Here is a 26,104-nt window from a genome sequence, read left to right as displayed (position 1 = left end):
ATGATAGTTTTGTCTCTAATCTTGAAAAGGACAAATGTGACTAATTCTTCACTGCTCCCATTTGTTAATGGAGTGAATTCAGAAGGAGCATTGCAAATTGTTGCCGTGTAATTTCACACAGCTTTGTTCTGTTCAAAATTTTTATTTGGGAGTTGAAGGGGGGAATTGACATATTACAATTTGTAAAACTATCCTGTAGCTAATGCAGATACTTGTGGCTTCCAGAGTAAAGACCTGGTTGAATGTGATGCTTTGAGGGAACCACAGTCTGAAAGAACAGATGTGTTACTAGTATTGACGATAGGGCTGTCAGCAGACTTTAAGCTTGCAAGATTGTGCCATATTTACTTCAGAGTAGCCCCACTGATTTCAGCAGAACTAGGTGAACACAAATACATCATGATGGGACCCTCACTCAGACAAAGCTTTGAGGCAGATATGCCTAGACCTATAGCAATCCCTACCTCCAACTGAAAAGCTTTCAAACTCAGATAAGCTGTTATATTGGTAGACGTACTAGAATAATTAACTTTTTAAATAGAAAAATCTTAATGTGACTAGGTAAAGCAGAGTAGAAATAACAAAGTTTGTTCAGAGCTCTCCTTTTGCCTAGTATGTATTTGCTGCTGCTTTATTGCTCCCAGGCTTATTTTATTTAACTCAGTAACTTTCTGAATGGCTATAAATCTTGCTCAGACTCCTCTGGTCCTATACTGTGTGCTTGATATACCCATTTCTCCTAGATGACATCAGTATAGTTAACAAAGAATTCTCATCTCAGTAGGCATAGGGTATAGGGGAAAGAGGGACTAAAAGTTCAGTGCCTTGTGATGCTTCGTGTAGAGGTGGTTGACAAAAGATTTTATCAACCCATTTTCTTTAAAAAGCGCTATTGCACAGGACACATAGGAGACAGCAGTGATTAGCCTTGCAGAAAGCACTGACTGACAAAATGTATTTTTGGTGGCCCTAGAAAACTGGCAGAACTGCATTTATAGAAACCCCCCAACCCCACCGTTTTCTATCCATACTTGATCCTTCCAGCACCTGCGGCAGCATAACACTAATGCAACCCCCTCTAGGAAGAGCCACTTAAGCAGATGCATCACCTACAATTCACTGATTTCCTGTTGTGCATTTGCACTCTATAAAGTGCTCACAGAGGAACAAAGAAGTCTACCTTCCAGCTCAGCTGGGTTAATGTTTGGGTTTTTTTTGTTTTGTTTTGTTTTTTTTTTTGCAATAGCCTTCCAAAAACTTCACGTTTTGTTCAGTTCTGTTTTGATGTTTTGATCCATGTGATAGGTAGTTTTACCCAGAAAACACAAGGTCTAACTTTGATAATGTAAGTATAACTAAACAGACGGTTATTAAGTGATTCATGAATGATCTAAAATAAAAGATGGAAAAATTAAATATACCACATGGCATTCTGCAGCCTGTGAAGAAGGAAGAACTGTAGACTTTTGTCCCAAATCCTTTGACGACATCTTTGAAGTGTCTGGAGAAATACTAGGTGGATGTTCTTGGATTTCAGGCTCTGCTTTATTGTCAGGGATGGGAGCTATCTGAATGGAAAGAGACGCTGTGTGTACCTCAGGCACAGGGTTACAGACAGGTGAGACAGGCCTTTGTGGAAATACTGGCACTTCAACAGGCTTGAGCTGTTGCTGTGTATTACAATGAATGCTACTCGCTGGGTCACGTGTCCGGGTTAATTTCAGGGTTGATACCCTACGTTTTTGAGACTGTTGCCTTTGGCCTTGATGGAGAGTAGTACTAATACCAGCTACTGTGCTTGTGCCTGCACTGGAGATTGAGGTCAGTGGTTTAATGATTTTTTGTGCGTAGGACACACTTGTGTTAGATATTTGAGAAGACATTGTCTTCTGGACAGACTTCTCGTTAGTGTAATAGGCAGTATCTGTGGGAAGGTGTTTAGCTGGACTGGTTGTTACTGCCTCGAGATTAATTTCGTTCTTGTGGTTAGTTACTCTTGCTTTCCGAAAACTTTCTTTTCTAGGAGGTGGCAGAGGTGCCTTATTTGCCAAAAGCATCCACACACAGCAAAATAACATTAAAGAAGAAACAGAAAGAAAGTAAATGTTAGCAGGAGATATAACTCAATTTGATTTTTATCTTTAAATAAAGAAACTAGCAACTTAAGGGGCTTCATCCCAACATTGCTCAATTCAATTGAAAATTGAATTCGTCAGGTGCCCACCACCTTTTGCTGTGCAGGACTGTATGGCTTGTGTTTAGAAAGCCAGATGTTCCATTTGCTCAGAGTAAACTGGGATCAGAAGGGAGCCCACAATAGTCCATTTTCTTTTAAAAAAACCAATTATTACACTGAATAAGAATTATTACTGCGAAATTGTTCAGATATGTAAGTAATTTCCAAAATGTACTCCATGATCTTAGATAACAAGCTATTATTCACAGGTAATACACATACATAAAACACACAGAATTGAATTAAAATAGTAACAGACAGTATTGACATTTGTATGTTAATCTTTTTTGGACAGATAAATATGTTTCTAAGTTAAGTGGGGTTTTTTTAGTGTGCTCTAATTATATTGTTCTGCAAAACAGGCAGCAACATTGCCTACGTTATAATTAATAAGCCTTTATCTTCAGATATTATTTTGATGACTGATGCATTTCTCCAAGTGTAAAATACTAATAAATACTCTTTGAAGTCTGACAACACTCCTAGAAAGCTTTTATTGGTGTATGACCTACTTTTATTTAGCTGGCTGTCTTGTTCATTGAAAGCAATTTCTGGTAATTAACCTGGAGGCATACATCCTCTGTGGAGTATACTTTATCTATGCAGTAGAATAGTTTGTAACGCCCCATATGAACAGGTGATTTGCACTATCAGGAAGACATCAGGATGATGTTCCATTGAGGTATCCCATCTATATATGCTCTCCCCCAAGAACAACCCCCCCACAAATACCAGAGCATGAAACTTGGTGTGTTCAGTTTTACCTGAGTTGGTGATTTTTTATCCTGCAGATTTGGCCGCACGCTCCTAAAACCTTTTGCTGTAAGAGATGAACTGCTAGCATCTCCATTCAGTGTCTCTCTACTTCCATCATTGTAAGATCTCCAACCTTTTGTGAGGAAAAAAGAATAACATAGGTTTGGTTTTTTTCTTTTGTGATTAGTAGATCTCTATGTTGCTATCATCACAGCAACTCCGCTATTAAACAAACTGTGGAAAAGTTTAGCTACTACACAACTGACATTGCTGCTGGTGTAATCATGGAAGTTATAAGAACAGGGCTAAAGCTACCACTTCAAAAAATATTTATCTTTAAAATTTAGAAAACTCAAGCATTAACAACACTGCCATTTGACATCTCCCCACAACATTCATACATACTATGGATTTTAACCTTGGGAGTCCTTTTGAGACATTAGTGCTTCAGCCCCGGTATAAAGCAGGCTGAAGTACTTCCACAGATTAGGTTCTTGAACTTCACAGCTGCATCAGCTTTTGAAAAACATCCCAGCTTGCTTAAAGTTAGTTGGTCATGGCAGTTTCACCAGATTTCACCACAATACCTGATTAGTTGTTCCAATAATGCATCTTCTTTCCAAATCTGAATGACACCTCAATTTTCCAACCAACTAACCATGTTTTGTCTCTATTCTCAGAGCTGAAGGGCCCCCAGGGCATTGTCCAAACATAGAGGGAGATACTATCCTACCTCAACAAGTTACAGATTTGAAGACAAAACATTGTAAGAGGCTGGGAAAAGTAACACATTATGTGAGCAGGCTGCTAAGTGAGGTGGGCAGAACTTGCAATCCTGAGTAAGCGAGTAAAAATAAAATAGCAAGTGCCACTGAAGCTAAAGGTGGCAAATTAGCAGTCTGTATTCTCCCACACAATTCATTTTCTGACAACACATACGGTGTTATAGGAAACACTGCTTTCAAATGAGACCTGAATTTGAGGTCTTAACCACTTGCAATTATTATTATTACAATTTCAGTGATGCTTTCCTTAAAGAATGTGGATGTATGGAGTAATGAAATCAAATAAATGGAAGATTTTTATAATTCATCCACTTACATGGTATTACACGGATGCATAAATATCACAGTGTTTTATTTACCTGAATCTGGAGACTGAGAATCAGAGCCTGAAAAAGAAACATCCAATATTAATTTGTGTCAGAAATAAAAACATGACACAACTTGAAAAATATTATGAGTCCTTTTGTTCAGTTACCTAATTCCCTCCTGTTACCTAAGCACACCTCAGAATATTAGACCATAGGTAACTGTGCAACGTTCATTGCACAAATTCTACAGGTTATAGTGTGCTGAGAGTTACTCTTATTTAATCACTGCTATTTCAGACAGCCAGTAACAAAGAAACATTTGCTGTGGGTTTTTTTTCTAGTAAATAATGTGATATGCTATAATCTAAAATCCAGATAGCAAAAGAAATATCATCCCTTTAAGATGAGCTGGAAAGGCTTAATTTGAAACCAAGAAAATGCCTACAGATTCTGTCAGGATTTTCTCTCCCCCTACACACCAGAATGTGTGATGCTTTCTTCATCACTTCAAAGCAAAACACAGAAACCGATACATACATACTGCCAGCAGAGAAAAGATTTTAAATTCTGGTGGTTTTTTGAATTACTTGTAGATATATTAGTGGTTTTTTTCTCCTAAAGAAACTAAAATAACAACATCTCCACACAAATTAAAAATATTTTAAATGTACAATAATTATAGTACTAAAAGCACTCCTTATCACTTGCAACAAAGCAAGACATTAAGAGATTTGTATCACATGCTTAAGTGATAAAAATTTGTTAGAAGGGTTGCTAAGAACCCAATGTTTTCTTAAGTTTACATACATGCAGTAATCCCAATAACACTTCCACTATCCTTACAAAGAGTAGCAACCAAATTTTTAATTTGCTTCATAAATTCTAACAGTTCTTATTCCTGGGGATTAGTCTTACCCTTGAGAAGATCTACAAAACAAAGACTTTATCTTGCAATTATTTTCTGGATCATTCTTTGTTCACCTTCCTGCATTATGCTTGTTTGGTGTGAACACTGCATGTTCAGATTGGTGTAAATTAGTCTACATCACTCAAGATTCCTTACTGATTTATACGTACAACTACCTAATTCACCAGTGAACCTGGTCAGCTGATACCCATTAAGATTAAATTTTGCAAACCCAGACATGAGTATTGCTAAGAAGCTGTTCTGCCTGTGTACTGAATATTCTGCATGTTTTTATTGTTTTAAACATTTTTAGGAAAATATGCTTGATAAATTTTTTTTTTAAAGTTAGTCTGGCTTCTGACGCCAGACATGAGCATTGCTAAGAAGCTGTTCTGCCTGTGTACTGAATATTCTGCATGTTTTTATTGTTTTAAACATTTTTAGGAAAACATGCTTGATACATTTTTTTTTAAAGTTAATCTGGCTTCTGACGATCACTTTACAATAACATTCAGATTCTTTTCCTTTGAGAAGAGTTTTTAAAGCAAGTTGCAATAAACAAAATTTGTAATAAACAAAACCTACTTTTCATGCTATGTTATCTTGAAAAAAAACCAAACGGGACATAGGACTCAAAGGCAAAATTAATTAATAAATAACTGATTTTTCCTAAGTCTTCCTAATTTTCTTCATTAATGGCTACTAAGCATATGCAGAGAGAAATTAAGACCACTTTTTAAAGAGCATTGTAGAAGTAACAGACCTGTCAGTGGAACAGAAAATACAGTTACCCTTCTCCTTCTTGCAGAGTAATATTGCAGGAATATGTAACACTATAGAAAAGCCATTCAGGAGTATTATCTCACTGGTTAGCAGTTATACCTGAGGCCAATAGGTTTGGAGAACTCTGAACTCTCTTCACAGCTGTTAATGTGACAGACATTGCAGCACGTTTGCGAGCACACCCACCGCTATCTGGAAGCACAAAACAATACAGACAGCAGCCCCAGACAAAGGGAGCAAGCACATGCAACATATCACAGTGTGAGATACACCAAACATATGTGAAAATAAGCATGCAGTTAGGGAACTGCTGCAGGAACATCTAAATTTACAAGTTTCACGGATTAGCAGAACACATAAAATTTCACAAGCTTTAAATAACAATAAACCTCACAGAAAATAAGTAAAGAAAGCAATATTTAATACTTAATCCACTAGGGAAATATATACATTCTGTTACCTGAAAGACTGCTTAATTATAGCTAATTAGTAAAAAACAAACAAGTAATCAAGATGAAAGATTAAGCATTCCAGAGTAATATTAATCAGTAATCTGCACTGTAAAATAATTTCATTGTATGCATTAGAAAGACATCATTCATAAACTAAGCTTATGTTTGATCAGCTGACAAAGTGCTTTTGTTCAGTCTTTTGGATCCTTTAAGCTCAAGAAACAAAATTACTAAGGATGCCATAATTTTTTCGTTGTTTTGGTGGAACACCCTTGCTCTTCCTCCTCCTCTTCTTTTTTTATCTAACAGAAGATTAAAAAATATATGTCTGGAACCCAATAACATCCTGAGGGAATGACTAGAAATTTAAAATCACTCTGAACAACCAGGAGTGGAAAAAACCTTTCTTCTGGACCTTGCATGACTCTTTTCTTTCCTCAGTCTCTACTCTTCTCTCACTTGGAGCTCTCATTCTTTTTTATAAATACTTTGTTACTATTAGAAGGTAGCTTTCCCAGAACTTAGCTTTTTAGCAACTCTATCATAGTTGTAAAAGCAAGTTAATAAATATTCTTCCTGACTATATTTAACTAGAATATTTTTCTGCTCTTTACTATAATAATTATTTTAATTTTCGTATTTGATATTACTGAAATTTCATACAGGGCCCCACTGAAGTAAATAAGAACCAGAACTACGATAGAGGCCCTAATGGTTTTTATATCTGCGTCCTATGACAAGGAGTTTTATAAAATTATGCTTAAGGAAAATGTGCAACCTATTAGTAGAAAGTATTTCCTATGATAGCAGTAATTTGAGCCACAGAGACATCTTTAGCCCACACCTGCAAGAGAAGTGAGCTCCTGGTATTTCTTTGCCCATTCCAGTATTCCCCCGAAATAGCAGAGCCCTCTGGCCACAGGTCTGGCAGGATATGCATTAAGTAGTTGTTAACGTTGGCAAACATCAGAGCCACTGCCCCAAGTTTAAGCAGTTCCAAAGACTCATTGCCAATTCCAAGTCTCAAGGCAAAAGGCCAAATGATTTCAGTGAGCAATAGTCAAAAGCAATGCATTACCCACAATTAATTACTGGTGCTGTAAATGTGAAACAAAGACAATGGCTATCAAATCTGCACATTTGTTTTAGTTTGCCTATATAAATATAGAATGGCAATGGTAATTAAAACCACATTTTCCATTCTTGCATTCCCTCCCCCTGTGACATACACCAGAAGTAATTCCAAGGTGATCTGATGATGTGTCGATATTGAGGTTCTGTTCTTATCCGAATATTGGCAGACTTTGACAACATACTTTATTTGATTAATACAAGCTAACAGGCAAACAGTTTTGTTAGAAGATGTTGTTAAGATGTTTGTCACATCTTTTATTCAAAGAAAGTGATGCTTTATTTGTATTTTTTCAGGAGCTACCTTCCTGAATTTCAGGATAGAGAAACTGAAGTGGGAGGAAAGGAAGACGACCAGAAAACTGACTACAAATATTTTATCATTGTAACTTCAAGAAATTCTGCTTCAAATTAGTTTTTAATGTAACTGAACTGAATCAGAGTTTTATACTTAGTGGACCCATTATCTAGCAAAGTGTTTGACATGACTTCACACAAGATAGCTAAAACAGATGTTGTAACTGACTATATACATATATGCATACAACATTTACCCCTATATATAGAAGGCCACACCTGCAATAACATTCTCAGTATCTGTACAAGAGAGTCAATTAGCACTCAGTTAAGATGTAACTGCACAAATATACTATATTGAGTTGTGCAAAATTTCTAATAAAATATGAATGTGTGTGGGCAAGCACATATTTATGCATGATGGACTCTGTCTTCCCATCTTTGTTCAGGCCGGGCTCCCATTAAGTTAAGGGCATCATATCTGAATGAGGATCAGAAGAATCTGCATGCTGCCTCAAAACAGGCAGTTTTCAAACTGCTTCCCTAATCTGCATGGCCTTACACAGCTGAACTTCATGAGGCTTATTCCAGCCTGTATTTCTTTTTCATATCTCTATCAAATTTCCAGCAAATACTAACTATATTCAATCAGATTCTTGAAGTCCAAATGACTTCAAAAAGCTCTAAGTCTAGAGAAGAGAGAACTGAAAAACAGTAAGGGAGGCTGAATTAATGATTATCTGCTCATTTCACTTGCAAACTATAAGGAATTAATATTGCACAGCTTTACTCAAGGAACAAATGAGGATATGTGAAACAATCTATACAAAATGTATGCATTTATATAAAATGAAATGTGTGCAAATATGTATACACATACACACAATTCTCTATTCGTTTTGACATGACAAATTCTTCAGGAGTGAGAGTCCTGTCTTCCTAGGTATTGTTTTAACATTGAAGCAAAGGAGACCTGAATCGGCTAAGGTCTGCAGGCAATAATAGAATGTGAAGTTGGGCAATAATTCACAATCAAACCAAAATGCAAGTCCAGCTCAAATCATGACTTAGCACAGTTGGTGCCTAGATATTCTTCTGCAAACCCTACGTACACCCATCAAATCAAGAGAAGACAAACAGGCATCCTTAGCAGGTGCTGAAGAAAATGAAGGAGACGGGGGAGGTAAGGATTATCTGGTGAGACATGTTTCTGACAGTATCTTGCAGAGCAAGGGCCATATAGGGACGAACTCCTGAATGCTAGGATCAATGTTGTAGACTTACTTTTAAAGAGAGAAAAAAAAAGAGCCACTCACTGACTGGAAAAGACAGGCAAGGTGGTGGCTTGCCCTCCAGCTAGGAGGATGTGTGTATCTGCCTATGTTCCCTAACGCTCTCTGCGGTGGGGCTCTGGATGCTCTCCTTCCTCTTGTTAGCTCACCACTCAGCTCCTCTCCCTTTGGCAGCTCCTCTCCTACAATTTTTCTCCTCAGCCTTTCTCCACTCCTCACTTCTTTCTCTCTCCCTCCCTTAATTCTGCTTCTCTCCACAAATAAGTACTTTAACCCTGCCCCCTAAATCTGCAATCCCAGCAACTGCTCCCACTACAGACAGCATCACCCTAAGTGAGCTGTAGCTCTATTTGACAAATAGTCTATTGGTCAGGTCCTGCTCCAAAGCAGAATGGAGCCAATTCAAAACACCACCACTTTCATTTAGGAACATGGGGTGGTTTTTTTTTGAAAAGAGTGTTTCAGAGAGTCAGTAAAAGCAGTGGCATAAACCAAGTTGGCAAAGATGAAAGGACGGTGACGTCTTGTGAAGAGATGAGAGAGAGCAGCCAGGGGGCAGGAAACTTTGAATAAGCTCTTACAGCTCAAAGAAAAGAAAAATGGCACCCAAACATCATGTTTGCTGATCATTTTATTCTATCCACTGTACTTGTGAACGGTATCAATTTCCACTTTGTCTGCACAGTGAATTCCAGTTTAGAAGTCTTTAGATCAGGGATTCTTACTCCCTGTTTGCATTCTGGCCTTCTGAGGCAAATATATAGTGCTGGATCCAACAGTCCAAGACAGATGAAGCTGCTGCCTCTCTATGTCCCCAGGTCCAACCAGTAGTGAGTCTGGAGATGTGTTCCCAGCAGGCACAAGCACAAGAGCACATGTATACACCACATACATACACGGCTGGCCACGGAGATCACAAGGCTCTCCTGGGACAGTTCTCAGAAGGGCCTGGACAAGGGAGGCCCCTGTGCCTCCCTTCATTCCTTGGGACTCCTTAATTTGGGTTCCTGCCTGCCCTTGCGCCCCATACTCCTCTAGGCTTGTGGAGATGGGTCTTTGATGGCTCCTGTGATGGGCCTGGCAGTAGCCTGGCAGTGCAGGCTATTATTTGGGCTTCCCCTCCTACCACTGTTTCTCTGAGCTCCTTTGTGGATGTGCAGACAAGCTTTTATCACACATGACTACTTCTCACATACTGACATTGACTACACAGGTGAACCTGAAGCTACTATTATTTGGTTCTTTGATGCTGCTAAATTACAATAAATAGTGATTAAAAAAGTAAAATTTTGGTAGAATGCCTGAGACACTCAAGCCCATCTAATTTGCTTTAGTGATCTAAAAGTGGCTTCACAATCTATTCAGGAACTCTGCAGGGACTCAAGAATTTCTATTCTTGTCTCCCAGACAAAATGTAAGAGATTAGTCCATGTGATGACTTCCATTAATAATTTTAACAAACACAAAATATTTGCAGTCTTCCAGAACTGCATACTTTTTCACTCTTGGCTGCTCTTTATGTGCTTCATCTAATGCAAACAGCTAACTTGTTTAATAGTTTAAAAATTAGATGCATTTATCAAGAATTATCTGTGTGAAACTCAGCCAAAATATTTACGGATGGACACTAAGAATCTGTTTTATCATATTAACTTGTATCCATTCATTATTCCTCAATGCAGTTACCTCTCCCCCAACATCAGCTATGCATGCACATATGTAGTATGAACAATAAGCACATTTATCCTGTGTTTTAATCTGATGTGAGCTTCATGGGTAGCTCAGGTTTTCTGTGACTTAGTTTCTCAAAATGTCTCACCAAGTTAATGATGTTCACCAAATCTGTAAAGTACTTGAAGTCTTGATGAAAACCAATATATAGTTTAAAAAGACTATTCTGCTGATTATTGCTTAGTCTGGGTTTAAAAAGGCACACATTCTATTAGAGTACTATTTTTAAATTATGACAGCATTTGAACACCAAAGGGAACTATGAGCCAAAGTACCTTTGGTACTTCTGAAAACCTCCCCTATATCTTACCTCTATTTCTTTGCTTTTGCTAATATGTTTCATTGCTGTATGCTGTTGAATATTCCTTCCTAACATGTGGTACGGAATTAACATCAAATGCTAAAAAATCCTACCCATATATGGTAGAGTATTGAAAACCAAAGCTCTTCAAAACATTTTCTCTGTAGACAAAAATATCTTCCACAGGGTTCACCGAAACAGACTGCCAAGTCCGCAGCCACAGGGAACAGTGGATTAGAGGAGCCCACTCTAAGCAGTAGATTTACTTTTTATTTTTAAAGCTGCATATAGACTGGCTTTGCCACTTGAGGAGTTACTGGCATCAAACTAGGGTGCTCATTTATGTGCAAGAGTAATAAATGAAATGTATATTTTTAAACCAAACTAGTGGCAAGTCAATTATATCTGATAACCTCCAAATGCATCATGCACAAATTCCTGTTATAAAGCAGTGAAATAGGAAAAAAAAAGGGGGGGCACTCATTTTATGTTCAAAGACAACACAGTGAAGAAAAAAAAAAAAAGAGAAACTAGACCAGAACACCATGCAGAACAGCTTTCACCTCAGTCACTTTCTTCCTTAGTAAAGAGTTGCCTTATTAACAGATAGGTGCAAGATGTTCACTTATACACCCTACTCAGTGGATATTTTTATTTTTTTTACAGTTAGGAAACAATACACCAATAGAACTGACAGATAATACCACGTTTTTTGTCAACACCTCCTTTTAGTGCAGCTGGTAACATGCACATTAATAGCAAGCACACACAAGTTGAAAAATGTTCTCACTGTGTAAGTGCAGAGTAGAGTACAGTTCAGCTTAGAACCATGATATCCTTAGGTAACTGGAAAGGATTTCAGGTGTGTTCAGGTCTTTTAAGTCTGTTTTCAAGGCTCCTGTGTGATCAGAAGACTCCCAATCCCCAACAGAAGTCATTCAGCCACATAGATTACTTATGTCTTACGTCTATTTCTCTCAAGAATTTCTAGTTTACATTAAAAAAATCTTGGTACAACATAGAACAAAGCCATACTTCAGAGCTGCAGTAGCACAAACTGGCAATTTACTGCTCTATCCGCATTTTTCAAAGTAGAGGCTATAAAATGACATCTATCATAAGATTTTAACTCTCATGATTGCAACGCACAATGTAATCACAGTCAAATGCATGATGATTAGCTGAATTACTTCTGAAATTACAGTTCTATGAAGTAAGCAGTATTTCAGTACTACCTTAATTATACAGACCATGTTTAGGAAAGACATCTTCACTAAAAATGCAAGAGAATAGGACGAATTTCAAATACTATTTCCAGAAATGAAAAAAACACACCACCCTGGTTAGCATCTGTAAAAACAATTAAGAACAACCAAAACTTTGGGAAAAAGCCCACAAACTCAACTGAGAAATTTAATTTATCCTACTTATTACATTTACAAACATAGAGGTTTCAAGTGAGACAATATATTTGAACTTTGTATTAAAAAGAGCTGTCCAAGAACACGGTCCTACTGAGTTCCAGTCATTGTCTGAGACAACAGGAAGCCAGGAAGCCTGATTAATACAGTGGTCTAGATAATGGCAACCTATACCACGGAAAAACTAATCCCTTCGATTTAGAGCGTGCTGCCGAAACACCTAAACTGGCTTCAAAGGTAGTTCAGGTCCTCAGGTCCCACATAACACATTTTGCTTATTTCAGGTTGTCATGTCAGTTGTCATGGTGTGGCACTACAGTTAATGATAAAACCAACTGGTTTGGAAAGGATAGATATGTCTATCCTCACGCCACAGTTAATCTGCAAACCAGACAGTTCGCCCATGGAGTATAAAGAGTTGACTACAACTGAGAATTTACACCTGACAGGAGTCAGGCCAGGATTTCACCAGTCTGCTTTCGACAGGCCTGTTCCCACTTCCAGCAAAACCAGCAGCACTATCTACTGACTTCAGCGACTCAGGAGCAAATATTAGTATGTTGTCACAGATCATGAAGATAACTTCCTATAGAGTACTTCAACTGGTCAATACATCTATCACAGCAACTTAAGAGAAAATACCAAGTGCTATAAGTACAAAATAGTTATTCTCATCTGATTATGCAAGTGTAGCTAGTAATACAGGGTAGTATTTATATGTCTTTTAATTTAACAACAGTAGAGAATGAAAACAAAGCATTTTTAAAGCATGTGCACTTTCTTAGGAAAATGTAATGCTTTAACATTGCTTTTCCATAGCTGTTATGTCCTCATACTACGTATTTTTACATAAAACATACACATACAAAACTGATACTTAAGCGCAGAAAGCTAAACATGCATGTATATTTCACATATCCATATATATCCATACATAGAAAAACATGTATGTGAATTTTATATATGGAATACAAATGCACATAAGCAGACGTACTATTAAAATATCTTGCTTAATTTGAGTTCAGCACCAACTAAAGTACAATTTGTTCATGGAAATTTAAATAAATTTGGGACCTTCTCTGCTTACTAAACAACACATAAGAGTAAAGAAAAATCTCACAGAAGCAGCATACCTGTGTTCATTTTGACACTGGAGGATTTGCTATAAAAGTCTTCAGGCTTCCTGTGGAAAATAAAATGATCTATTAATTTGCACAAGACAAGAATGTGTGGTACAAAATGGCAGCAGGACTTCTTGGAGGGGTGCAGAATCACTGTGATACAAATGACAGTCCTATTTTAACACAGCTTTAATTAAATTGGTACTGCTTGTCCTTCCAAAGTTAAAGATGAGCTGTTGCTTCAATTATAAGCTACTCTATTTTCAAGTGTTTAGTACCTCTGCTGTAAACATTTGCTCTGGGATAAAAACCTAGTGATTGACTTTTGGTCTTGAAACTATAAACTAAAAATTACTCCCATATGGGAATGGGGAAATATTTTTAAAGGCTGCTTATAAGCTCTATTTACGCCATTATGCAAACTGAAAGATATAAAGAGTAGGTCTCTCCAAATATTTTTTAAGCAGCCAGTTAGCAGGTCTTTTTCAATGGTTTATAAGCAGGAAATGGGGCTGTTTTCATCCAGTGATTTAATGTGTCTCTACAGACAACACCAACGCTCAATGTTGCTCACTATATTGCTATGCACAGAACTAGGGTATGTGTCTTAGCATCCATAGGAATCCACTTCAAAACTCCTGATTCAGTCAACAGGTAGGGAATCAAGTCACTATACATCAATGGGCTTTTTAAAGGTAATAATTTACACCAAAATAATGTAAAAAGCACGCAAACGTTTAATCTCTTTATTTAGATATCCCAACTCTCTACAGTACTTACAAACTAATAGTAATACTCCACAAAACCAAACTACAACTGTAGAAAAAGCACGACATCCTACATTAACAGGCAACTTTAACCTACTGATGGTATGTCACAGGACAAACTACACAGTATTTTCTATCTACTGACAGTTTATGTCACAGCTTTATCTTAGGATCAGGAACTTTAATGGCTCTTTTATTCAGGCTCTTTTAGAGATAAAAAGATAAATGCAGAAAAGGTTTCCAATGGCATTCTGTGTACTGGCCAATCTCAGCTGTATCGTTCCATATATGCTGCCCACTGTAATTTACTAAGTGGGCAGACACACTGGAGGCCAAAATACCGAGGGCTAAAAAAAGTCATTCTCCCTCTGCACTGTTCCCACATCAAGTTCAGGATAAAACAAAGGGAAAATCAGAATATTTCATATAATACAACTTCAAAACATAAATTAAAAATATAAACTGCCTGACTACATTGGAAGAAGTTGGAATGTGTACAGGAGGGTCCCTGTTTATAATGGGAGACTCAAGATACTAATTAGCACAAGTAAACAAAATATTGAAACAGAATTCCAGCTTAACTCAGCAGGAACCCTGAATTAACTGTACCTCTGAGGCAACATGCATATTGCTGTATTCTCTTGTATTCATCATGAGGCTTGAAAAACTTACTGTTTTTTTAAAACTATCTGAACTCTGCTGCTATTAATCAATCAGTTTTGTGACAAAAAAGATGCACGTTAAGCTTCTTGAGAACTATGGAAATAGATACGGGGCAGTGAATAAAGTTTTATTACATTCTTTTTATGCTGCAGCTACCTCTGAGAATTTCTAAAAGATCTTTTAAAAATTAAGGTAAACTATTAATTTTTTGATAAATTATCTTTGAATGAAATCTTGGATTTCTATAACAGCTACAGAACATTCTTAAAGCCTCTAATTCCTACAGTGTTTTCAGGGTGCTAGAGGAGACACCATTTTCAAGCCTTCTTTTTAGCTTGGAACTGAATCACTGATGGTACAGCATGCAAGCTACGAAATGCAACATGATATTTATTTTCAGACCCAACAAGTACAGAACTCTTGGAACACTGCAGAGCCAAAATGATTTCTAGCAGGTGGCTTTGATATATTTACAAGAAGTGTGCTTAACTCTTACTCCAGTTTTAACAGACAACACTCAGTTTTAGCACTACAGCTTTGTCCTCCTAAGAGTTTTTTCCATCTGAACAGCTTAGACTGCATTGCTGACACTCAGCAAGGGATTGCATACAAACCACTAACGTTGCCACATTAATCTCATTTTGCTGAAGAACAAACTAGTCTTGCATACCTGAAAAGTATGCATGTAAATAAGGCAATATAGATCACACTCATGCAAACAGTAGGCCTTGCATTTAAATACTAAAATTATTTTAAATTCTCTGCTTCTAAAGAGCTGAAGTAGCATTCAAATACTTAATGATACTGGCAGTATGATCCAACCAAATGCAATGAACTTAACAGTCATATGCCTGAAAGCATTTTACTCAGCATTGTTTCAAGCAGTCTTTAAGAAAGTGCGTGTGTGGGGCAGAGGTGGGGGGAGCAAAGGGGTTTTTTTTGCTTTGTACTTTTGTTCCTACTTCATTGCCTCCTGAAAATTGTTCTTCGTGAATGGGTTTGTAAGTAGCTCTAATATAAACTCCGACAGAGGAAAGATGAATGTTCCACTGGAAGCATCAGACACTCTTCACTGCCAAAAAGGCTGCCCAATGATCAGCTAAGATACTCTGCTCTTAGACAGCTAACGCCACGATGGAAGGAATACCTGTAATTATTATGCAGACACAAAGCGCTACTGGAATGCATGAGTTTGCAAAATCAGACTGCTGTTCAGTCACCTAGATCAGGCAGGTTTTCTACTAAGCTCATATCTGATTTTAGATGCTGTGTTAAAAGAACACTAAGTTTTACCTAAACTGCCTAAACTTTGCAGAGTGAGATCCAGGATTAATCTTCATGGCATTCTTCTATAGTTGGCTTCATCTGGCAGAGGTAATGCAGTAGGAAGTGAACGACTGCACTAATGCACAGAAATGGGTCTGTCAGGTTGAATACAGCTGCAGTTATAACTGCTACAGTTTCACTAAATTAGTAATAGATATTGCCGTGTTATTTCTTGGTAACTCCCTGTATTTCTTGATAACGCTACAAAGATTACCTCAGCTCAGCAATACTTTGCATTGAGAGGCGCTATGGAAAAGACTTGAGGGAATCTCATTGACACCTGCTCTATTTTCTCCAAGACACCCTGATAGCTTGTTGTGATTGCTGCTTCTGTTCCTGGTAAGTTCTGAAGTGTGGGGTGCTGCAAGGAGCCATTCTGTCTCCGCTTCTGTTCCACATTTATAGGGAGCTATAAAAAGGGTTAGTGAGAAGTCAAGAAAGGTTTCCCCGCCCTCAGTTTAGTCATGAATACAAGACACATGTCTTTACTGTTAGAGGTTTAATTCCATTATTGATCAGATGTTAGAACACCTACAGCCGTAAGGTAGGAGCTCTAACATCCAACCAAACATCAACTAAATAAAAGTGAGCAAGTGCTTTGTGAATCAAAGCCTACATGAGTAATAACATGCTATCATCTCCTTGCACCTCATTCAAAGAATGAAGTTAATCATTTTTAATAACCATAATCCATAACTACCTAAGGATAGAGACCATCAGAAGTTAGAATATCCTTTCCATGTAAAATTCTGGAAAGAACTGGGCTGTAAAGGAAAGGAGTTGTTTGTTTGTTTCTTGTAGAAGCACATATAGAAACCCCCCAAATTATTGTTACAGCTTTGTTAATAACATATTGCAAACTCCTAAATGCCACATAGGAGTATCAGATCAAAGGCATCCAAGCTCATGGATAACTTTTGGGGTCTTTCTGCCTCCTGCTCTGTAGCCATGGAGTCTAGACCTCTTTGAAATCCCAGGCTTGCTAGCTGCATAGCTAACAAGGGGGCAAACTTCCGAATGCTAGTTGCTTGCTTGCTTACACAGGTTTTGAAAGGCTCTTGAAGAACAAGGTGGTAAGTTACCTTGTCTGGTATGTTTTGAATCAGAGCATACAGACTCTATTGCTGTTTCAAAACAAGCTGGCAGTTTCCACATAGATTGTGTCTGAAAATATTTTTGACCTATTCTACTTAATATACTCAGAGTATGAAAGAGGGTCAAAGAGAAAATATTATTACAATCCCCTTCCCCACCAACAGCAGTCCCTACAGTTATATTACAGGCATTCTTGGTGCTGAATACTGTAGGGTAAATCGAGTTTGATTGAATTGAACCAACTAAGTATTTTCCCCCAAGGTATTCATCCAGTCAACTTTTATAAGATGACAGAGATCAACCAGACAGTGTTAACTGACTAATGACTTTTTTTTAACAGATTCTAAGTTATCTGTTATTTACTCTTGCCATTTCACAAAAGATATTATAAAAAGCAGGTTTAAAATGTAATTTTCTGATACAGTATTTATATTAATTTTAAAGCTAATTCTAGTATGTGCTCTTCACAGTTACCATCCTTTGTAATGAATTCTACCCCAAGGACCTTTGGTGAGAGGAGCAATTGGCTTACAATACAGAGTGCAGATGGATCAACAGCAGGATAGATTTGTGTGTGATCTGGCTGGAAAGTGATAGATTTTCATGGTCTTAGGTAGACGGCAGTGCCCAGATATTTGGAGAGGAGTAATCTACAGTAATCTACTTGAGAAAATATCTGTAAAATTAAGGAGACAAATCAGCCTGTGATTTTACTCCAAGGATTGTTTATTCAGTCAGTTTAAACATGGCAGGTAATCTACAAACACATATTTGTTACCAGGCAGGATTCTATATCCTAATTTGCACGTGGTAGTAAATTCTTTTAACCCAAATCATTAAGACTCTGCAGAGCATTCCTGTTCTCATCTCTGCAACAGGCCAATATACTTTAGATACCAACTCATGCATTCAGCAAAGGAGGGGGGAAAAAAAGTATGAAGCATTAGTTCTGGAAAATGGTGAAGGTGACTATTTTATTTCTCTGTTTTTAAAAGAAAATGTTTCAGATGTTTAGCTGTAGCAGGGTGACTATGGCAATGAGAATGCAATGAGAGCTTGACAGACTGCAAAATGTTTAGATTGTGGCAACAGTGACTCACCTGAAGAAACAACTGTCCCAAAGCTTCCTTGGGAGCAGAGGTCTCTCCTTTTGAGCCCCTAAGCAGAAGGAAGGCATATATACCGATGTATTGTTCATATGAAAAAATGTTTGATGGAGCACAGGTAGACGGTGCTTGTAGTAAAAAAATTGAGAAGGTACCAAAGAAGGTTCCACCATGTTTCAATTCATTAACATGCAACAAGATGACAAAATGGCACAGAGCCTGTACTAAGATCCAACCCAGCAAGGCATACGCTGAGCATATGCTTAAGCATATGCTTTATGTAGGCCCTACAGACCTATTTCTATGCTTAAAGTTAAACGTAAGCATAAATACTGTTTGTCCCAGATCACATTGCCTCGCCCTATAAAGAGCTGAATAATCCACTTCTAATAAAAGTGTTTTCAGATAGACCATTAAAGAACAAAACACAGGCAGACAACTGCCATCATAGTTTCTGTAATTTTAATTTTTAAATTTTGCTTACAGGACTTTGAAGACATCATAGAAAATCATAAGGTAGTTTCTATTCATGACAGTCATTAAGGTAGGGAGCACTTATCAGGAATGCTCTGGTCAAACTTAAGAGCCTGAACTTGACAAGTGTATGTGAAAAACGTGGCTGTCTGAAGGCAGGGGAATATATCTGATGACTCAGGAACTTCTTTCCAGAGCTTGAACTCTTTTCCTAATGTAATTTTTCTGAGAATGCTATAAATGCAAGATTAAGAGAAAGTGCTAATACCTCCTCCTTTCCCTCTGTTTCTTCATGAAACTGAGAAAATTAGCTAAATATCTGATGAGAGAGGAAAGCAAAGACTACATTTCTAAACTGAAGGTTCCTTACAGCAATATTCATTATTGCATACAGCATCAGTAAGAAAAGTTCAAACACTTGTATTTAAATCGGTATCAACTTAAAAGTCTTTCTCCCTAGAAAAAAACTTGAAGCTTAAAATTTCTCCTGTTGTAGCATAATTTTTACTAGATATGTATTCTTTTGACTAGCCATGTACTGAAAAACAAACTTAAATCCAACTTCTGCACTTAATTCTAAATAAGTACTTGCTGTCATCTCAAAATACCTCTCAGACGCTTCAATATCAGAACCTCTTCCTGAAATGTAACTGCAAGTATAATAGAATACCAAGAAAGTTGTTCAAGCTGACAACATTTTGTACATTTTACTGGTTATTTTTACAGCTGCAAAAGGGAGTGCAAACTGCTGCTTTTATATTCTGCATCTCCTTAAAGCTCTACCACTAGAGGAAATTTTATTAATAATTCCAGTCATGCTTGTAGTGTTTGTGACTTTTTTTCATTATTTTTATTGCTTAAAATAAAAAAGTCCCATTAATTCCTGACTGCAATTCACATTTCTTACCCTTTTCTCCAGACATCTACTACTGTTTTTAATATTAGAAAATTGTAAATTTCTAGCCTTTAGTGGTGGTTATTTTCATTCCCTGCTTGTGGCTTCCTCCTTTGCTGTCATTTTACAGGAACTGTGTTTGTTCAAATCAACTCATTCTGTAGGCTGAAAATTATTTAAGATTACTGTATGAGAGCATGTCACTGAAGTAGATATGCAGTAGATTAGTGTCCACAGACAAAATTACAAAAAAATCCACCTTCAAGACAGAGTGCCTAAAACGCACTATGTATCTTCTCAGTCCTGGAAGTTCCCTTGTCAGGTAAGCTTAGATGTTACAGGTGCACAAATAAGCCCCTGTCTGTTAGCCAGAACCCATACAGGAGATGATTGCCTGTGGCATTCATTTACATATTACTTCACTTTGGGATGGGTAGCAAGGCAGCTCTACTCCGGTACAGATGCTCAGGAAGAGATTTCAACACCTGGAACCCCAGAAGACAGTGGTGTTCATTGTGCCCCCTAGCTTAGTACTCTGGTATACACAACTTGCCCAATTTTCTCCCTAGTGTAACAGGGAACTATGTAGCACTAGCAACACACCAGCTTTCTAGATCACTCTTTGGAAATGTAGAAGCTAGTGACAGAAAAAAAAACCTGATGAGGAAGTGCCAACCATTTCACCAAGGTGAAGTATCTATCTTCTAGTAAATACAATATTTAGCATTGGTACCCAGAATTCACCCGACTGTCAATCTTTTAGACATTCTTTAAAATTTTACCTCACATTTTTATTTCCCAGAAAATCCAAATATTCCCAGAATTCTCCAACTTTCTCAAGACATGAACAACAAGTATAGTCAGAGATATGTTCCTGTTTAAAATACATCATTTGAGGCTTAAATTTGGGTTCATTAGCCTTCAGTAAATACCAAAGACATTAGGAACATAAGCAAGTTTTAGTTTCATCACTCATTTCCAGGACTTTCCAAATTACTGGTCACCTGAATACTTCAAGTATTATAAAATTTTCCATGTTTATCCATTATGACAAAAAATGCATTCCTGCTCCTTTCTACTAGGTATGTATTATGTACCAATTTGAAACTAAACATGCCCAAATCTCCACCTAAATAGAATTCCTTCCAACAGGTATTTTTTTTCATGAGTCAATGCCACTCCCAATATAATCAGTGGGTATAGTGTCCATTCATCAAAGAAAAATCCTCTTCTGTTTCCTTCCATTGGTTTTGTCTTAAATATGAAAATATGCTTCCCTGAACTACAGTCACGTAATGTTACATCTAGCTGAGTCAGACCAATGTGTGGGGTGATATAAGACTCCTTAATATATTCTTAGTAAGTACGCTGAAGCAGCAGGATTTGCTTTTGAACTTTTTATAACATCCTCATAAAGACAAAAAGAATACCTATAACTTAAAAGATTAACTAAGAAGATATTCACTGGAATATTTTAATCCTTATTATTTTCTAAGGTAAAAGTTTGATGGGATCACACAGGGAAACTTTCAGTACCCCTACTAAGTACTTAAAACTTTCAGCCAATTTTGGCTAAGTTTGACAGAGATGCAGAGGTGTCAATAACATCAAAGGCTTACAAGTTTCATGAGGAATTCCCATGGAGAATACAGACCTTATCAAAGCCAAGCAGGCAATATATCCTAGTGTTATTAGAGATAAGTGAATTCATACAGGAAGAGTTAGGAGCTGTGTGTGGATAAATGCACATACCTTATGATCCCAGCCACAAAACTTCCCCCCCCCCCCCATTTCATTTGCCTTGTTAGACACCAGGCAATCAACAAAAATAACCTAAAGATTTCTGCTGCCTCAGAAGGTGCAGACTTGAACCCAAGCATTTCCCATTATGAAAGCATTCGTGTCAAGCTCTGCACGGATTCTCTGATGACTAATATAATTTGAACTCACAGAACAGCCTTGGTGTGATTCAGTTCCAAAGGGGGAGTCAACATCAGGAAGTAGGAGTGACTTTCTACAGCAAAAGGTGTTGAAGCCTGACATCCACAGAGGAGCTTGACTTCAGATCAGCAATACTCTGGCCCTGCAGACCAGGTGCCTCTCAGCAGAGGAAGCCTGTCAGGCACCTTCCTTGAGCCCATCTTCCAGTTTAACTTTGTTGATTGGTATGCAGATCTACCCTGTGAACCCACAATTACGTGAACCAAAGAGCAATAAAATGGGGAATGATCAAAAGATTTTAGTACAGATTAAAGAGCATAGCTGTGAAGCAAAAGCTAGAACAGATTTATTCACTGTTGATCTGAACAGACATACGGTTTCTTCAGTTCTGCTGCTTGAGGAACTACTTGTAGCCTTTCTGACATATACCAGACTTTAGTGACAGAAAGATCAAGTAACAGTTAAGTGACACTGTACTCAAATATAAACAAGTAAGACTCATCAAAAGTCACAGCTGCCTCTTGGAAGAGTAAGTTCTTACAGCTTCTGTTAATATTAAGACTTCAATACCTCGATACCTAAATCACTCTGCATTTACAAGTTTTCAAAGCAAGTCAAATGCTTTAAACTTCTATCTTCCCTCCCTGCTATAAAACCTGTCTTATACCAAGCTGTTTATCTCATTAACTCTTAGCACATTTTACCATTTCTGAAGAATCTTAGCATTGCTTTGTATAACTGTAGTCCCATTAGAGACTTAACTGCAGGAAAGAAAACATTTAGCAGCAGCAATACTATGTGCTCTCAAAACAAAGGAAAACTCCTTATGTACAACACATGAAGAACTGAATAATCAGCTTCACAAGCTTGCATTTGCATGCTTTGCTGATACTATATTTTGCTGTTTCCCAAGGGTCACGATCATGAATTTTCATATCAAACAGCTTCACTCCCCTTCTCCATATAATACACATAACACAACTTCTACTGTTTACAACACTAGTACGCACACTGTGCTATCAGCCAGTTTCATACCTAATGAAGTCCAACAAGCCTCAAGGCTATATGCAACAAAAAACCCTCCGATTCTTCTTAATATAAACAGCCAAAGAAAGAACTACTAACCATTATAATTGGGAGCACAGTTAAACTCACATAATTACGAACTGTTAATATTAGCTACCCATACCTGCTAACTGAATTTCGAAAGTTCTAGAGATTTGGTTAATTTCTTTAAGATTGGATGCTTATCTTTCTCTCTCCCTCTCAATTCTTAATTGTCCACCAGTACATTTAAGACTTCTGCCTCATCCTTTACTGACCCTAGAGCAAGTCAGAAATAGTATAACATTAAAACTCACAAAGGTTAAGCAGAATGGTGTAAGAACAGTTAGGAGAGAAGGCATACAAAAAGGTTCCATGTTCACAGAAACGTGGGAAAAAAACAAATAATTTTTAAATTGGGAAAAAATTTACAGTATTTGACAGAAACAGCTGGAAAGAGAACAAGCAAGCACATGAGAAATCTAAATGATACCATCTGATATCCAAGGGGCTGACAAATGACTCAAAGGCAAACGTGAATCTACAAAGCAACTTGGAACACATTTAAGAACATGAAAGAAAAAATATAATAGTTCTTTTCCACAAGCCTTTCATGCAATTGCACCTCAAAATGATATTAAATTGTCAATCCATTTTATTAAAATATATTGCAGAGATTTCTTTTACTGATAGTCAGTTATCTGGCAATTATAATTCCAAAGGCAGACTGTTCTAGCATTCTTGGTTCTGATCATGAAGCAGGAGTCACTGACATAACCTGGAAAACTTGAGGACCTTGGAAAAAAAAATAATAATAAAAAAAAAATCAAACTTTGAAAGGGAAATGGAATCTGCCTGTACAGTGGGAGAGAGACTATCAGGCCCTTGACTGATGGTTATCAAATCCTGTTGCTGAAAACCACTCATGGAAAAGGGTCCCATCTTCTCAGAACTGTCCAACGATCCACTAAGCAAAAAGATCAGGAAAACAAAGAATATTTATATTCCCATTTGCTGCAAGTTAAGATATGTTTGCAGAGGGGGGTTCATGAAATGGGTGCACTATTAAACCTATTAAACTTACAGCCATTCTCATGGCTTCACATGCCAATCAAACCTACTCATATACCTGTAAGAAGAGGCATCAGACCTGCTTATTTTTATGAATTCTAATAATTTCTCTGTCATTTTAACTTTTCAGTGACATTTCAAGGACAGAACTTAACTACTTTTTCATGCAGTCTTACTTACATGCTCTGAGGCTTCTTTAGGCCAGGTGCCACATGGTATAGCAGATTATCCCCTGTAATAGGGCATTAACATGTGGTTTCTACACCTGGCTCTGCCATTGATTTTTGACAGATTTCACCTTTGTGAGTTCATCTTTCTCTTACCCTGCTTTGTCACTTTTGGAGAGGGACTGTCTCCACTCAGCTGTTTCCACAGACATAGCAGGATGGGATCCCACTCTGCTAAGATGTAGCCCTTCCTCAATGGCTGGAGGCTGCTTTGTACTAATACCAATGAACATTGATTCCTTGTTTTTCAGTTGTTGCCTTCATCTATAACTTTTTCATTTTAGATTATAAATTCTTGGGAAAGGAGACTAATTTAGATCTGTCTCTGTATTCTTTAGAGAGTAATGGGATGCTAGTCCTTGATTAGAAGTCCTTAAGCACTGTGATGCATATATAATAAGGCACAGTAAAAAATACTACAGCAAACATTGTTAAGTTAGGAGATATCAAAAGATCAGCCAAACCAAGAGAGATTGTTTAACCAGTGAACATGAGTTCCATGTGTTTGCAATGGTGGTGAAGAACACAACAAAGAAAACCAGTAAATTCTAGGAAGATTTTTTTAGAAGTGTTCATCAAATACTATCAGGAAATGTCTGAAGTTTCACTAAGTACACCTGTTCACCCTTTTGATCACTGGATAAATAGCAGCTGCTAAGAGAAGACATTAAGGAGTTGATAATAAAATCACTGCAAAATTCTACAACCACAAAACTGTGCCAACATCACTGAAATAAAACTTCAATATAAACAATTTTTTTAAACTAATATTTCCCCGGATTATTACTATTACAGTTCTTTAGATAAGAATTCATCAAACCATTACCTATACAGTATATGGTTTCTACCACAGAAATTGTTATCCGTACAACCATACAACTGTTAGCTATTAGAATTTATGAAGATCGTATTTTCTGCCTGCAAGGAGCATTCATTTCTTTAACAGCCAAATTGACAATTATCAGATTTAACTTTAGTAACCAGAGGATTGACTTCCCCTCTCTCAGTTTGCTCCAGGAATTATGATAATATATTCTCACTGATGGGGTAAAATACAAAATCATTTGGTTAAATATGTTAATCACTAATCATGCTATTTCATTACCCCTTGCTCAGTTCATGCTTTTATATGCACCTATCTGAACATATTACTCCAATACCTGATTTTCCAGTGTGGGGATAAAGCATTACCCTGTGACTCTCACTCTTGTTATTCTTCCTGCTCTTAAATGAGAAAGAAATCACTCAATGCATTAGTTCAGCATTCCAGATAGTGAAAATCAAAACCAAGATCATCCTTTATCAACACAAGATTGCCTCTTTTCAGTTCTGGCTGTATAATAACAATAGGTTGAATGATAGATAATTCTATGAGCCATACCTTATATTCATAATATCCTCAAGAACATTTAAATGGAATTCACATTCAGCTCAAAGAGGACATAATTGTACTGACCACACACATTCTACAAAATTACAAGACCTATCTCTAAGGAATAATACTTCTAAGACTTTTTTTGAACCTAGCATAACCCTCAGTATTTCTTAGTGAGAAAATGTGCTCAGGGAAAACACATACAGAAAGTACCTGTACATGTACATACATACCCACATGCCTGTATCTTTCACCTGCAATCTACACATACACGTAACTTTTAATAAACTGCAATTAAAGAATTTTAATGGTTTAACATAAAACTTCTGAATACTTAAAAAAAACCCAACCCACAATTAATTTGCCTGTGTACAGAAAGAATGATGTTCTCCCTGTAAGGAGCTACGCCATGCTTGACCATTATCCAGCATGCAGCCTTAAACCTTATTTATAACTTAGTTTGCCTTAAACGTTGATCATTGTAACAGCTATGCATGTCAAACAAATTAACCTTGGGTAAGAAAGCCACTGTACCCTCACTGAAGTGATAGATAGACTGAAGATGAAGTTTTCAGTAACTTTGGGTAACTGAACTGAAG

General features: G+C 37.2%; 1 protein-coding gene across 22 annotated transcripts in view; it reads right to left on the bottom strand.

Moving 5' to 3' along the window:
• Positions 1 to 26,104, bottom strand: part of SORBS2 (sorbin and SH3 domain containing 2) — a 188,346-nt gene that overhangs the window by 73,765 nt on the left and 88,477 nt on the right. For 9 of the 22 annotated variants that reach the window (XM_075027230.1, XM_075027240.1, XM_075027250.1 and 6 more), the window contains 4 exons: positions 13,534 to 13,583; positions 4,137 to 4,163; positions 3,001 to 3,125; positions 1,422 to 2,039 (listed from right to left, as the gene is read on the bottom strand). In XM_075027230.1, coding sequence (XP_074883331.1) covers positions 1,422 to 2,039; positions 3,001 to 3,125; positions 4,137 to 4,163; positions 13,534 to 13,543 — 780 coding nt within the window. In that variant the 5' untranslated portion in view covers positions 13,544 to 13,583. Of the gene's footprint in view, positions 1 to 1,421; positions 2,040 to 3,000; positions 3,126 to 4,136; positions 4,164 to 5,874; positions 5,968 to 13,533; positions 13,584 to 26,104 lie in introns of those variants that run through there. The other 13 variants (XM_075027340.1, XM_075027317.1, XM_075027348.1 and 10 more) reach the window with 4 other exon arrangements.

Source organism: Buteo buteo, chromosome 1 (assembly GCF_964188355.1).
Source record: "Buteo buteo chromosome 1, bButBut1.hap1.1, whole genome shotgun sequence".
NCBI lineage: Eukaryota > Metazoa > Chordata > Aves > Accipitriformes > Accipitridae > Buteo > Buteo buteo.
The sequence above is the reverse complement of the archived record's forward strand: the minus strand, read 5'-3'. Positions and strand labels throughout refer to the sequence as shown.